The sequence below is a fragment of the Siniperca chuatsi genome, linkage group LG9 (assembly GCF_020085105.1).
Source record: "Siniperca chuatsi isolate FFG_IHB_CAS linkage group LG9, ASM2008510v1, whole genome shotgun sequence".
Taxonomy (NCBI): Eukaryota; Metazoa; Chordata; class Actinopteri; order Centrarchiformes; family Sinipercidae; genus Siniperca; species Siniperca chuatsi.
The window spans coordinates 7,745,484-7,761,156 of NC_058050.1; the positions used below are offsets into that span (position 1 = coordinate 7,745,484).

Below are 15,673 nucleotides of genomic sequence, written 5' to 3' on the forward strand. Positions count from 1 at the left end.
AGTTAAATAAATTTACAGGCATGGCTTATATTGATTTATTATGAATAAATACTGTTACAAAATAAAGGAGTTTTAAGTTGCAGATTATACAGGAAAGTGATACAAATATCCATCTCCAATGAAATACATTTATGACACCGATCCTTATTTTAGTTAAAATAATGATAAAAAATATAGAAAAATTCTCATACATTTAAAATAAAAAAAACATATAAAAAATAAAAGCATGCTATACAAAACCGATATACACAAAGCAAATTTTGGAGTTTAGACAGTTGTAGCAACTCTGACGGGAAGTGGAGGGACAAACGTGGGGAGAGTCACTGATCTCTCAGAGGGAGTCTGAAAGAAAACAGACACAAGCCAGTTCATTTACTGTAAATCAACAAAAGAAGTAATCTTCAACTTAGATTTGTTTGATTACAAAGGCTACCTGCTGTAATCTGTTGTAATCAGGGAGGGACTTCAGCCCTCCTGTCAGCAGGTTATGAGGAGTTGTATCTGTTTGGGTTGTTATTGCCTATGAGTGACAAGAAAGAAGGTAAAGCAACCAACCAAAACGGAGGCAGAATTCATCGTTCAGTTAATGAATGAATACATACTGTATCTGATGCATGATATGGAGAGTATGGTATATATTTTACACTCCACAAGTTGCCCATCAACTGTAACTATCAACTAATATGTTAGCACTGAAGCTACACAAACAAATTCCTGAACATTTATGATGTTGGCCTGTGAAGTGATTCTAACCTTCTCAGCTGCTCTGGACACTGGATATCTTGTCTGCCGACCTACAAAACGCAGAAAAGTAAAAAATATTTATCACAGAATATAAAGAATATATGTTACCATGTTTAAAGACTTGATTCAGATTTGGTGCTAAACAAGCTCACTTACTACTTTTGTTCTTGTTGCAGTAGACACAGAGGTAGATGAAGCCGCCCAGCAGGAGCAGGAAGAGAAGGCTGCAGGGGATTCCAGCTGCAATGCCAGCAATCGCAGGGCCACTCAGCCCTTCGCCTAGTATCACCAAGACAAATAGTAAACAACTATTTTACTCTTACCACCATCGCTGACCTTGTAGTAAGAAATGCAATGCTTTTATAAACACACACAATCTAGCACTTTGCAATACCTGGACCAATTCTGTGGACCTCAGATGGCTCTCCTTCAGTCATACGAGCTTTAGGAATGACCCGAAACCTGTACGTCAAGTTGGGATCGAGGTCAAAGATGTCCGCACTCCTGTCAGAGCCAGGTTTCTGCTGGATGGTGTGAAAACTGTTTGAGCTGCCTCTAGTTTGGGTGCCATTACGATTTTTGTTCAGGAGGTCTGGTCCTTTCATTTGGATGTCAAACCCTTTGCGAAAGCACATGAAATTCTGTTTAGTATGATACCAGCATCAAAGTTGATCAATCACCAAACTATATAGTGGTACCAGATGTCAAGCAATGTTACAGGCCTGTTTGATTAGGAAAATCTTACTGTTATATTATGTACATACAAACTGACAGGAGACATAACAAAAACTGACATTTGCTTTCCACAGTACTCTTGTCCTTAAAATATTTCTTCCCAAAATACAGCACTGTTCATCTAGAGGCTTCACACAATACACAATATTTACACCCCTATCTTCTATGTTGAGTTTCTGTTTTCAACACTGTGTTGGCATTCTTCCTGAGGAGTTCTGCTAAGATGTACAAATTTAAAACAAGAAGGTTGGGTTTGTGTGTGGTGTTAAGAGATATTCTTGTGAAAAACAAATGAACCTGGAGCCTTCTGAGCTACCTTCATAGAGTTAATTACTGTTTTACCTGTAACAACAGAGGTAGGCGGGACCTCCCAGGTCAATGTGATGATGGTTCCATCTTGATTAGGGAACAAACTGGAATCTGAGATCGACGGTCCTGGAAAGAGAGGATTGTGAGCGAGGGGGAGATCAAGAGAGGGCAGGAAAGGGGGGTGTGGGTATACCAAGACTGAAGAGCTTTGTTTAAAAAGGGAAGGAGCAACCTCAGGTATTACTTAGCTCTGTCTGAGGGCCCATTGTTTCCTTTTACTCTGGTAATGCTATTAATACGCAAAATTAGAAGCTGAAGACAATCCTTTTAGTATTTAAGATGACACAAATAAACACTGTAGTGTATGGCTGTGGTGGAAGACGTAACCACATATATTACTTAAGTATCAATGCAAAAATGTCAAAATATGCTGTTACAATAAAGGTATTTCAATATTTCATATTAAACATGAAAGTAAAAGGAGAAAAGTGTAAGTTAATATCAAAAGTAAAAGTACTCACTCTGAAGTAGGGCTGCATTTAACACATTTTATTGTCTTTTAATCTGATGATTGTTTTAAGTTTGGTCTACAAAATGTCAGAAAATAATGAAAGATGCCCATCTCAATTTCCTAAAGCCCAAGGTGACATCTTCAAATTGCTTGTTTTGTCTGACCAAACAGCCCAAACCCCAAAGATATATAGATTACTAACACATAATACAAAGAGGAAGGAAATCTTCACAAGTGAAGATATGAAACAAGGGAATTTTTGATATATGAATCATTGATTATAAAGATTAATCGATTTACCGATTCATTTTCTGTCAATCGACCAATCGATTAACTGACTAACCATTTCAGCCCTCCTCTGAAGAACGGTCCTTTCAGAGTGTCAAATTAATGATTCATTAATTTATAAGTAGCATTTTTAGCAGTTTAGCTGATTCATGTGTGGCTAAATTTAGTTAGTTTCTATACGGATGAGTAGTTTAACCTACAATATAAAAATGAATCTCCTTAAATGAGCTTATATGTTATACATATAAAAAGTCATTAGTAACTGCCGCCATCCGCTATATGTAGTGGATTAAGAAGTACAGTATTTCTCTCTTAAATGTAGTAAAGTAGAAGTGGAAATGAATATACTCAAGTAAAGTACAAGTACCTCAAAACCATATTTAACAACAGTACTTGAGTAAGTATCTGGTTACTTTCCACATCCGCTTAATGGTGACAGGCAACCAACAAACCAAGAACAGCTCTTCTATACCTCTTAGCTGTATTTCCCTTCTCTGGCTGCCCAGTGGGTTGCGGCAGTTGCAAGTGTAGTTATGGAGGAGAAAGTTGCTGACATTGTAATCATAAATCTTGAGCTGCGTGGTGTCACTGCTGATCTGGTATATTGTCCTGCTGGTGACAGCCTCGCTGCCTTTGGACCATGACACCACAGCCTTAGGCGATGCCTCACTGACACAGTGGATAGTGACAACTATTTTGCCCTCAGAATCAACTGTGGTTCTCACAGCTGGCAGGAACTCCATTGGACTCCCTGAGGAAGATAAGGTTTTGTTTGGGGTTGGCTACTAAAATCAAAAATGCAAATTATACAAACATTTTATTTTTTGAACAACAGATTGTTGAGCATTTACAAATCCATTGGATTGATCAACTGATAATTAATGAAAAATCTAAAACATACTTGCAGTAATATTGCACTTATTTTGTTCAGTTGGGTGGTCTGCCATGCATGTGACAGTTTTCCTGTTGAGGTTATCTGAGGCGTTGAAGGTCAGGCTGAAGTTCCCCGCTCCACTGCTGGTGTTGCTTAGTGCTGGGAAAGAAAGCTGGGCCTGTGGAGTTCCCCCCGACCACCAACAGTGGTACTGCAAGTCGACGTTATTCACCGACTGCACAGAGCACATTGGGTTGCCCGACGGCCTCTCTGTCCAAAGAGAAAATTTCAGACATTATTAAAGTGAACCAAGCAGTCTGCACATTCATGCACATTTGGTTCCATATTTACATTTCTTATTTAGACAAATATGTTGGTGAGAACCATGTATTTACAAAATCTCAGCTTCTTAAAAAGGGCTATGCGAAGCTGTCCTAATTTTTGTGTTTTATTTTTTTTCGATAGGTTTGTACAAAAGGTCTTTATAGGTGCAAAGATGGTAGAAGACTGTAATCCTATAGCTCTACTGAAAACATAAAAATAACTCAAACTAGATGCTTAGAGTAAGGATGTTTAAAACTGTATTTGGTGTAACCAAATCATAATATTCTTTAAGTCATAATGAGGATAATTTAAGACAAATTACGGTAAATCAGAGACTCACATGCATACATACACCAAAAAGGATAAAACTCGTGCTTCTCACATACCATAAACATTTAAAGTCATGCTCTTTCGCCGCTGTTCTTCAGTCTGCTCATTGAGCAGCGTACATGTATAAACGCCTCCTTGACTGATTTGTACATGTGTTAGATTTAGGACCCCTCTGCGGGAACCAGAAAGGGTCTGACCACCAAAGACCCACTCAGCTGTTGGCTGTGGGAATCCCTCAGCATGGCAGGAGAGGCTCAGAGAGTCTCCTGATACATAGAAAGCCTGAGCTGGACGGGCCTCAAGTATGGGCTCATCTGGTCCATCTATAACAGTACACAAAGAATGGAGAGGACAGTTATAAGAAAATGAAGAGATACAAACACAGAGACGAGTTTAGAAAGACGATGCCCACTGCCCAATGGATGCGGTGAAGGAGAATTTCAATCAAAGTTATTAATCTTACACAGCACAGTCACATTCATGCGAGCTGTCACACTGCTGAAGGGGTTCGTCAATAACACTTCATACTGTCCTGTGTCGCTTCGGTTTGGCCCGAGGATCACAAGGCTCTGCTGCTCCAACGAGTAGTGTGAGTTGGTATTTATCTCTTTGCCATTGAAGAACCACATCTGTTGCTCGACCACTCCTTGCAGCATGCTATATTGCAGAGTGAACCGGTCAGTTCCCTCTTTGGCAAAATCAGGCTGTGCGCTCAGAATCACATTCTGGATTTTTTCTGTGAAACAAAAGGTGAAGGGATGATGGAACAGGTGGACGAAGTATTTAAGTCATTGTAGCTATTGTACCCGTTTTCCTTTCAAATGCACCAGAATTACACTGCAATGTCTCATTAAGATGGCTTATCTTCCAAATTCAGTCTAGATTATCAATTATGAAACTTTCTGGATGTCTGAAAGATTTCAACAGTACATTCTGTATTCCTTGACATAGTGCAGAGGAAACCACAGAGCTGAGAGGGATTCAGAGTCTTGGTCTAGCATAATCCAGAAATAGGGAACTAGGTCCTCTGGAGGAACAGTCACCCTCCACCACCCTGCCGCCCAAAAATATATATTTCATGCATTTTTTTTATATATATTAGATGGTATATAAAGTTAAGAATTAAGGTAAGAATAAAAATGTAGCAGCATATGTGTGGCTTAACTCAAAACTTGGATCTGCATAGTTTTCCAGGGCAGTCCACCTTCACTTGTGGAAATTGGGGATCTTTTATAAACACAGGCTTTGGAAACCATTTTTGCCCAGTTTGCCCAACCATTAACTTCATCCAGCCCAGAGACACAGTTCAGCACAATCATTGTTCAAACCCACAACTCTACATTAGATTTTAATACCTACTGAAGATCCAAATGTTGCCAAATCCAGCTAGTTTACAATTTTTGCAAATGTGCATATAGCACTATAAACTGTGGAACAAGCAGATAAAAAAATTTGCGATAGTGAAGAAAGATCAGGTTAATATCATATATAGGTTTAAGAAGCCATTAAATCCAAATCCCACAACAACAGCACATCTCCAAAATCAGAGCTCAGTCAGGTACTCACCAAATACTTTCAGACTGAAAGTAGTCAAGGCTTTTCCAAATCCAGACTTTGTAATTTCAATGGTGTAGTTACTGGTATAGCCAAGTGGCACATTTACAAAGGTAAGGGATCCATTTCGCTCAATCCTCAGTACCTCCCTGTAGTTTTTGGCTATGTCTGGGGGAGTAGTCGAGGTAATAGTCCATGTGATGACAGGTAAATCTGCCATAAACCAGGTAACCACTGGGTCAGGGGCACCACTGAAGGACACAGCCAGAGTCACATTGCTGCCAGCTATAGCATTCACCTGAGTAGGACCAGCAGGAGAAAGCACCAGTTCACAGTATGCACCTGTCAGTGTGGAACCAAGTGATTAGTTTAAAGAGGAAATATTCATTTCTTAATTCTCTAAAGCCTTGATGGGCCTGTGAGCCCATGGGACACAATTTGCATAACAGTTTATGCAATAAATGCTGACAGGTGGCAATTGAATATCCTATGCTTTTAGTGTATGTCTGTTCCTGTTAAAATAAGCAAAAATAAATAGAATGATATGGTTCAACGTGAATCCTAAACAAAAGTGAACATAGCAAAAGGCAAATCAAATATAAAAAACAAAGCAAAGAAGCATCAACCTCGCAAATTGAGACGTGGGATTTAGTTTTAATCTTACCTTGAAAAGTAAAGCTAAGTAAAATGGACAGAAAAACTGCGCTTAATCTCTCAAACTCATCCAGCCACGTCATTTTAGTAAAACAGTATGGCAGCAGAGTAGTTCACGAATTCAAAGTACCCGAGAACCTTCTTACAAAGTCAAGAACCGGCTTTAAGTTATATTTCCAACAAACACAAGCGCAGAAATGTCCTTGGCGTCTTACACAGCAGTAACGGAACCGCCCGTGTAACCTCCTCTGTGCTCTCGAGCTTGAGCTGTCAGCAGAGCGCGTGCGTAGCTCACCTGTGCTGATTCAAAGCCTTGATTGTGCACGTAAGGCCGCCCCTAATCTAACTTCACATAACAGTACCTGTTTTATTTCTGTTTAGTTAAGAAGCCAATATTATTTCAATGTACAATGTATCTCCTTTAAATGGGCACATGCTAATTTTTAAATGTAGTTCTGTATTATGCATGGGGTCTGCCCTACACTTGACAAATAGTAATGCGACTGGTGACCCGCATATGTTCTCTTACACACTCAGGTGTCCGTTTATTAGGTACACCAAGCAATAGTCATTTCACTCTAATAGGCCAACTAAAGCCCTGCATGCTTTAGATCCTTCCTTCACGTATGGAGACCTAAAGTGTAAAATAAATGACACTTTGAAATTAATAATCACGAATAAATACTATACAATATGTAATATAACCATGACATTGTAAAATAATCCAGTAAATGATTAAAACTCAGCTCATTATTATGAGATTTTATCCCACTTCTTTCCACAATAAGTTTAATTCCAGCTGTTTTTCTTAAAATTTTCTAAAATTTCACAGTCTGCTTCTTATTTCACAATGCCATTTTCCCCCAATGACCGTTTAATTTCATAATTAAAACAACATTGGAAGAGTCTGTTGCTTTGGCCTGAATGAAACAGCCCATCATGTTTTTGAAACAAAAATTGCTGCAATGAAATAAAAATGACTTGAAATAAACTCTGCTAATGCGAAAAGAAGCAAGACGAAATAACATTTCATAATGAGCTGAGTTTTAAAAATGTGTTGAATTATTTCACTATTTCATGGTTATATTTAAAATTGAACACTTTGGGTCTCCATTTTCATTAAGGTTACAATGTTTAGTTTTTGTTGGAAACAGCTTTAGAAAGGTGTTGATTCGACTTTACAGTTATTTTGGAGATTTGTGGTGCTTGTGTTTCTAATATTTTGTCCACCCCATTCATATCAGGCTAAATGTTAGAAACACCCCTCAGTATACGATTCAACAGCAGCACAGACTGCAGCCTAATATAGTTGAATCAACATCTCTCAACAACAGTTTCAACAAAAACTGAACATTATAACCTTCATGAAGGTATAATCCACCAGGATGGAACACTTGATCCAATAAATCTAATTTTTTGACAGTACATTGCCTGTGGGGAATTGTTATTTTAAATTCAAACCAAAAGAAGTGCCAAAAGAACAGTCACGCGTGTATTTAGATATGAAAAACACTGGCAGCTTTATTGTCATGGTAATGTTCTGTACAATCAACACAGATTTGAGGCGCTTATGGTAAAATTCAGATTTCTGATCATCTCCCCTTGCTCATACTGAGAGACACCACCTAGGCAGTCCTGAAACCCAGTTACAATTACACAAACTATACAAATTACCAGTAGATATGACACTAATCTTGAAGGACATAATCATCCCAACATGTTCGGGTCCATATTTACATATATCATTTACAAAAACTGCACCTCTGAACATGTGTGACTACAGCTATACAACATTAAACAACTGAGTCAAGCAACTGTTGGTGAAGTGCATCGTACTGGTGGTGTTAATACACAGTGCAATACAAACAGCAGCATGAATAACAGGAAGTTTCTTGGTTTAAATTATTGCATAAAGACTGTTGGTCTAAAGATTAGTAGCCTGTGATACAGATGAACCACCCGTGTAAGTTAAAATGCAATGAAAGACTACATGTTCCTTTTGGGGTTGTCTGGGTTTGCTGCAGGACAGTGTTTCTCAGTACTCCTCCTCTCCTGTCAGTACCTAGCTGCATTTTCTCAGGAGTCACAGTCTCAGAGGGATTAGACCGATACACAAGATAGTCCTCCGGGTGTGCTTATGTAACACAGTCCAGTTATTCATTAGAGTTCTGCAAGGAGAGAAGAGAATGTAGATATCTAATTCAAAACAGGAGTTGCAATTGAAATCTTAAATTCGTTTTGCTTCTTTCACCACAAGAAACATAATACTTTTTTTAACAATGAGGTGATGGTGATATAAAAGGATATAACATTAACATTCCAAGCAAACAATTCTATCAATCATCACTAGAGGTAACTTTGCTGCACTGCATAAATAAGCTTGAATACTTGGCACATTGCCCACCCCAAAATATAAATACGGAATATATGAATACTTAATGTTATGCTATATAAAATGGATTTTTTCCCCAAAACTTTTCCAAGTGATGGAATTTATAGGTTGCTACAATGGATTCTACAGAAGAAACTGAAGAATGTCATATAGAAAAAACATCAAACATTCTTTGGTTCCAGCTTCTCTGATGCGACGAGTTGCTTTTTTCAGTTCTATTTCATTGTAAATTGAATATCTATGGGTTTTTGACAGTTGGTTGGACAAATCAGGACATTTGACATCACTGGGCTCTGAGAACTTCTGATGAACATTTTTCACTTTTTTCTGACAATTTATAGACTAAACTATTTGATATTCTATATCGATCAATCAATAAAAAAAAAATAAAAATCACAGAATTGTCAATGAAAATTATTGCTAGCTGACATAAAGTACATCTTTACAAATCATTGCAAATTGTTTGATACTGAATCTGCAGGATCCTTGCTCAAGACGTGTACTGATATATTTAGTTAGTTATAATAATCTACTTTCGATCAGGCTCTACATTGACAGATACAGTGGTACTCACCCTTCTGCTAAGTTCTGCGCTCCCCTGCTTATGCCCCTAAAGCCTCTATATCCTCCCTGCCTCCTTCAGTTTGGCCACCAGGTCGTCCACTGTCTCCACCTTCATCCCCGCCTGTCTCTGTGAGGGCTCATCCACTCTCAACACCTCCAACCGTGATGTGAGGTCCACCCCTAAGTCTGCAGGCTTCATGTTAGCTATCTTCTTCTTCTTGGCTTTCTGAAAGTTGGAAAACACAAGAGAAGGGTACTGTCAATCTAGTCTATCTATGAAAAGTGAATGCTGTATAGAATCAAAGTTTTATATATATTTACTTAAATGGGCCTTGTGTCTTTTTTACAGTTTCATTTTCTGAGTATTTCATGCCTTCTTCTTGCCTCTTGTGTTTCTGACCACATGTCCCTGCTACCTACCATGATATTAGGCAGGGTGGCATATCTGGGGGTGTTGAGTCGAAGGTCTGCAGTAACGACTGCTGGTGTGTTGATCTTAATAGTTTCTAGGCCACCATCAATTTCTCTCACCACTTTAACCTTGTCTCCTTCCAGTGACACCTCTGATGCAAAGGTACCCTGCAATATGAAGATACAGTACGAATTCATACAATTAAATACACAAACAATAAGAACTATTGACAAAACGCTCCATATGGAAAACAGGGAAACTGGTCAAGAGACAGTCAATGTGTTCCCATCTGCTGGTTGGACTGTGTAACTACACTTTAACTGGAACAAATCCAGGACAAATGTGTCTTAAGAATGAACTATTGACTATAAGAGCTCAGGGAGTTGGTAACAGTAGTAACTAGAAGAGTGCACTCAGAGTGCAGATCTCTGCCAGGTGTGTCTGGGGGCATGTGGGTGGGGAACAGGGAGTGCAAGGCAGGCTATGTGTCCAGTGTGTATGCATGAGAATAGTGGAATGAAGGGAAGAAAGTTTTGTTTTTTTCCTATAGTTTAGTTTAAGTTTTCTTATATAGCTGTATGCAACATTTTTAATAAAGTGTTTTGTCTAGTATAGTCTCGGTTTTCTTTAAGATGCATAGAATAGTCTAATCGTTTTGTAACTGAGCATCCTGGGTTTGCCTAACTGTATAAACTTAATAAGGAAGCAAGAAACTTCTGAATTTAAACATTGTTATTTATTTAGAACATTTTGTTGTAACACACCACACAAAATAAGCTAGTCTCCGCTAACTTTGATAAGGCAGACTGGGCAGGGGCATAGCCTGATATCAGCACTGCTACGTCACACATTTGACAAAAGGAAAAAAATTGAAACTGAGGTAATCTGACTGTTCTTATCTTTGGGACATGTTTGCTAGGTCCTGTAAAGAATAACTGCATTCAAGTTAGAACTCACCTGAGGCCAGTCCAGTAAAGCTGCTGTCATTTGGCCAGTCTGATTGCAGTCATCATCGATGGCCTATGAAAGCAACACAAGTCATTAAATTAAGGTAACAGTAGTGCAGAAAACTGGGTATTCATCACAGTATGAGAGCAGGAAGTGTTACCTGATTGTAAATGAGGACAGAGAGGATTTACATGCATAGGATATACTGTATATATACACTGTATATAATTAATATATATCAATCTTAAGGGACAAAATCAAAAATACGTTTTTCCTCTTACAAGGAAGCGTGCATCTACTCACAAACAAGAGGTTCGTGCTCGTGACGCAGGATGTAAACATTAATGGCGTCCTCCTCTGCTGATCTGTAATGTTAGCTATCTCAGTGGTGTTAGGTGAGCTAGCAGTATCGCTGTATCGCCGCACTCTTCCTTCTGCGCAGTGATACGGTTGGCGGGTGTAGTTTGGTAGAAAGAAAATAGTTCCTACATGAAATTGCTCACAACAAGGTCTGTGGATTATCTTGAGTAACCGGGGTCATGATTTTGGGAAAGAAACATTGCTGTTGAGTTTCAAATGTAGTTTTTGGTGCTTTGAGCACCACAAGCCGAGTGCCATTTAGTACCATTGTATTCAAAAAAAGGCAGACATCTCTACGGCCGATATCTCCAAAACTCGGCAACCCACACCAAAACACTTTAGATGGATAAATAGCACTACAGATAAGAGGAAAAATCTGTATTTTTAATTTTGGGGTAAACTGTCCCTTTAATGTTGTGCTAATGTTCATATTACTGTTATTATGTGCTGTCGAGTGAGTTTTTTTTAACCTGTTTGCCAAGGATGACGAGTTGAGCGTCCTCCTTCTTGGCCAAAGCAGCCATGATCTTGGAGACCTGCAGGGGTCCCAGGGTTTCATACTCTTTCCCAGTCACTTCCACATGAATGCCACGGTCTGCTCCCATGGCAAGGGCAGTACGGATGGTTTCCTAAGTGAGGGAGAAATACGGGTCAAAGAACTTGTACTAGGGGGAGTTAGAATAATTGGGTGGTGCTGCCCGCCCAATTAAAATGTGTTACCAAAATGATTAAAACACAATGAAGTAGGGCCTCAAATTTATACCACGTTTATCTTCATATTAATAAATGCAACAATAACTTCTTTAAAAATACATCCGTGCATAATACTTCCTTTCTCACTTTGGCTCGCTCCTGAAATTTGCCTCGATTAACAGTATGACTAATTAAACATTATGGACCTGGAATCCTGGTTATACGTCACTGGTTGTTGTAATTATTCAGTATGTATATACAGTTATATACATTGGATTACAACAATTTATTTAAATAAAAAACATAATAAGTAAATATAGGCCAGGCCTGCACTCTGGTTTGGTGTTCAAAAAAAAGTATAATAATTATTATGAAAAGAGTGAAAGAAAGAACCCCTCCAATAGTAGGCAACCTGCCACACCACATTGTATTTCTCCAGGACATTGATTAACAAGGCAGGGGTGCAGTCTGGCCCCATCTCACCCACCTGTGCTTGCTGTGGCCCGCAGCTGACAGCCACAACCTCCTTAATAAGCTTCTTCTCCTTCAGCTTGACCGCCTCCTCCACAGCGATCTCACAGAAGGGGTTCATTGAGTGCTTAACACCATCCGTCACCACGGCACTGTTGTCCGGCTTCACACGAATCTGAGGGGGAAGAAGGCCGCGTGACAGAGTCACTACGGGGGTGCCAGATGACAAACAATCCGGATAGCCTGGATTCTAGGGCAAGCTGTCAGACAATATGACAGAGACTCACACAGGAAGTGAGCCAGCAAAGTGTCTAAAGGTGAAAAGGCAAAACATCTAGTGATGCATGTTTAAACAGGAGCCCTGTAGCTGGCAAAATGTGTCTTCATTTTTGGATGAGCTCTCATCTCCTCTTTTATTGCTCTGCATAGTTTTACTACTATTTATCAAATTCAAGGACTTTTCAAGGACTTTCCAGGCCCAATTCTATCAAATTCAAGGACCCGATACGGCATAGTTTGAGACACAGATCAAGGTTAATTACTATTACAACATTGAGAATTTTTATAATAATTTACAGAAGTTCACAGACAACATTTAAAGAGAGAGAGAGTTTTGAATGTGTGAACACTCTTCAATTGTGCTGTGTTGCAGTGATGTTACTTTAAGTTAAAAAAAATTTAAATAACTATTTCTATTCTTGCACAAAATATATAAATTCAGGTACTTTCAATGACCCATGTTTATTTTCAAAAACTTTCAAGGCCTTTATTTTTTCCCCTCAAATTCACAAACTTTCAAGGATTTCAAGGACCCACGGGATCCCCGATACTGTTCTGCGGGGTGTTACACTAAATGGCTAAAAGTATGTGGACACCCAAACAAAGTATGTGGATGTTTCATTCCAAAACCATGGGCACTGGTGTGCTGCTATGACCTGCTTGATCTCGCGGCGAGGTCAGTCACAAGAGCAACAGCGAGGTCCGGCACCGGTGCTCACGCTGGACGATAAGGCCTGGCTCACATTCAAATTCATACCAAAGGCATTCGGTGGGGTTAAGGTCAGGGCTCTATGCTGGGCCAGTCAAGTTCTTTTGCACCAATCTGGAAAAAACATTGTGTTATGGACCTGGCTTTGTGCACGGGGGCACTGTCATGTTGAAACAGACAAGGGTCTTCACCAAACTGTTGGAAGCAAACTATTGTCTGCATATTGGCATTGTATGCTGTAGCTTTAAGATTCCCTGAAACAAAAACTAAGGGACTAAGGAAACGGACTTAAGGGACCCATGAAACACAGCCACAGACCAAAAGAATACAAAGTATGTAATCTAGGGTGTCCATATGCTTCTAGCCATATAGTGTACCTGTATCATATGTATAACTTTACATACAAAATACTCACAACAACAATGGAGCCAGATCAGTATGTGAAACATAATGCTGAGAATATAAATAATTCTACATACAGCATACATAACATGCAAAAACTGGTGTTTTCCAAACCACAGAAAATGTTTTTCCTGACTCACAATATTTTTTATCATGTCTGATAATGTTGGGAACAGAAGTAAGCTGTCACATGAAACAGCGGCAAACACATTTTGATTATAATTACGCTTCATCCTCGCTAAAAGGTGAAAGAATATTTGTGTGACTGCAGCGTACATCATTGTCTTACACACTAATTTAAAATAGTTAGCTATTAGATAGACAGCTATTCATTCAGGTAACGAGCAAGAAGTCATATATTGCAGCGTTGCTAACAATAATCTACATTATGCATCGTGCTGCAACCTGTAAAGTGACCATGTGAGTTTAGCTGCAGACAGACAGGTTATCTGTCAAAATGTTAGTTGGGTTCCTTAGCTCTTGTGCCACGGCCGGCTGGCGTCAGCTGGCTAACGTTAGCTAGCAGAACACAGAAAGTCAAGCGAGTGAGCACAGGAAAAAAACATTTTTTAAACGTGTGAAGAATATTACCTTAACCGCGTAGTCAATTACACGCTTAACTCCAACGAGAACACGGCCAGACATTATAGATGAAGCGTTTAACTAGGCAGTAGAAGACAGCTAACGTGACAGAGTCACCGCAATGAACCTTCACCCAAGGAGGAGAGGTCGGAATTATTTTAGGGTGATTCCGGGGGAGGAAGCTGAGGGGCCCGCCTACCATTCCAGCCAATGAGAAGATGACATAAATCAACGCTCACTACATTCATTGGCTGAGACGCGCTTAAAGTCGTTGTTAAAGTCAACAAAACGTCAATGGGTGCCGTGGTTTCAGTAAGTGAATGATAATTAAAATTAGGATTTTTGGGAAAGCATCTTAAATCCCTCTTAATGCCCACTGTCGATTACTTGATTTTAAATTGCTCAAACTGAGGGAATTGCGACAAATCACCTACATGGATAATGTGGTGCTCCTCATTTCTATGTCGTAAACAAAACCCGAAGAAGAAACGTTCCGTTCAATGTGGGGCAAAGTTCACGGCAAACGGTGACATAATGAGTCAAGTCAATTGAGCTTTAAATGACACATGTCAAGTGACACATAAGCATGTATTAACTTATGATCACAGTTTATGATTTTAAGATTAATTTATTATTTTTATTGTTCAATCGTGTCTGGCTATTCCTAGGAGAACAGGTCTTTTAATAACAAAGATGTGTAAAAAAAATGCATATGGATAAGTCATGATATCTTTTATTTTAATGGCTTTTTGTATATTTGTTTTTGCCTTGCTCTTGTTCCATTTCTCTTTTTCTCTCCAAAATGTGCTCATATCTTCTGACTGATTTAATTAAATTGATTGTTGTTCCCTTTCTTGTTTTGTAAATTGTTTTTGTATTTTGATTTACATAAACAAACAGAGAGATGGATATAGATTAATCACAGCTGAAGATGTATGGGATCATCTGCTTTTTTCACCACCTATGTGGCCAACCTAAAATTGTCAGAGTGGACCAATGTATGCCATTTTGCTTTTGCACATATTCAAGGCAGGGAGCAACGTCTGTTGACAATCTTGGTAAGTAGCCTAAGTCAAAATCCCTCAGCAAACACCTGCTAAAGCCAGTGGTGGAGTGTATCAAAGTACATTTACTCAAGTACTGTACTTTAACTGTACAATTTTGAGGTACTTAATTTCATTTTATGCTACTTTACACATCTACTCCACTACATTTCAGAGGCAAATATTGTACTTTGTACTCCACTACATTTATTTGATAGCTATGTACTTTTCAGATCAAGATTTTACAAACAAAACATGTGATCAGTATATAAAATATGATACTGTTATAGATTTAACTACCCAAAAGTATATTTAGCGTTCAAAATTATCTCCACCTCAACCAGCTACGACATTAAAGTACTGTTTACATGTTAATGCATCATTAATAATAGTAATATACTGATATAACAATGACAGAGCCCATTCTGATAAGCAAATACTTTTACTTTTGATATTTTGAGTACATTTTGCTGATAATACTTTTGTACTTTTTCT

The 15,673-nt window shown here is 38.8% G+C and overlaps 2 protein-coding genes across 3 annotated transcripts; both read right to left on the reverse strand.

Annotated features, from left to right (window-relative positions):
* Positions 1-21: 21 nt before the first annotated feature.
* vsig10l (V-set and immunoglobulin domain containing 10 like) lies at positions 22-6,763 on the reverse strand. Of its 2 annotated transcripts, none has more exons than XM_044208368.1 (12): positions 6,619-6,763; positions 5,682-6,011; positions 4,579-4,851; positions 4,172-4,438; positions 3,489-3,731; positions 3,060-3,338; positions 1,822-1,914; positions 1,139-1,363; positions 901-1,023; positions 754-794; positions 434-520; positions 22-342 (listed from the first exon to the last, which is right to left on the reverse strand). In XM_044208368.1, exons 2-12 carry the CDS (start codon positions 5,887-5,889, stop codon positions 268-270), a joined length of 1,914 nt encoding a protein of 637 aa, XP_044064303.1. In that variant the 5' UTR covers positions 5,890-6,011; positions 6,619-6,763; the 3' UTR covers positions 22-267. The 2 variants fall into 2 exon arrangements, with proteins under 2 accessions (XP_044064303.1, XP_044064302.1); XM_044208367.1 differs by lacking the exon at positions 6,619-6,763 and adding an exon at positions 6,334-6,612.
* A 1,055-nt stretch (positions 6,764-7,818) lies between these two features.
* Positions 7,819-14,307, reverse strand: etfb (electron transfer flavoprotein subunit beta). Its single transcript, XM_044208369.1, has 7 exons — positions 14,145-14,307; positions 12,180-12,338; positions 11,470-11,628; positions 10,649-10,711; positions 9,700-9,858; positions 9,290-9,505; positions 7,819-8,491 (listed from the first exon to the last, which is right to left on the reverse strand). The coding sequence occupies exons 1-6, from the start codon at positions 14,196-14,198 to the stop codon at positions 9,335-9,337; spliced, it is 765 nt and encodes a 254-aa protein (XP_044064304.1). The 5' UTR covers positions 14,199-14,307; the 3' UTR covers positions 7,819-8,491; positions 9,290-9,334.
* Positions 14,308-15,673: the final 1,366 nt, after the last annotated feature.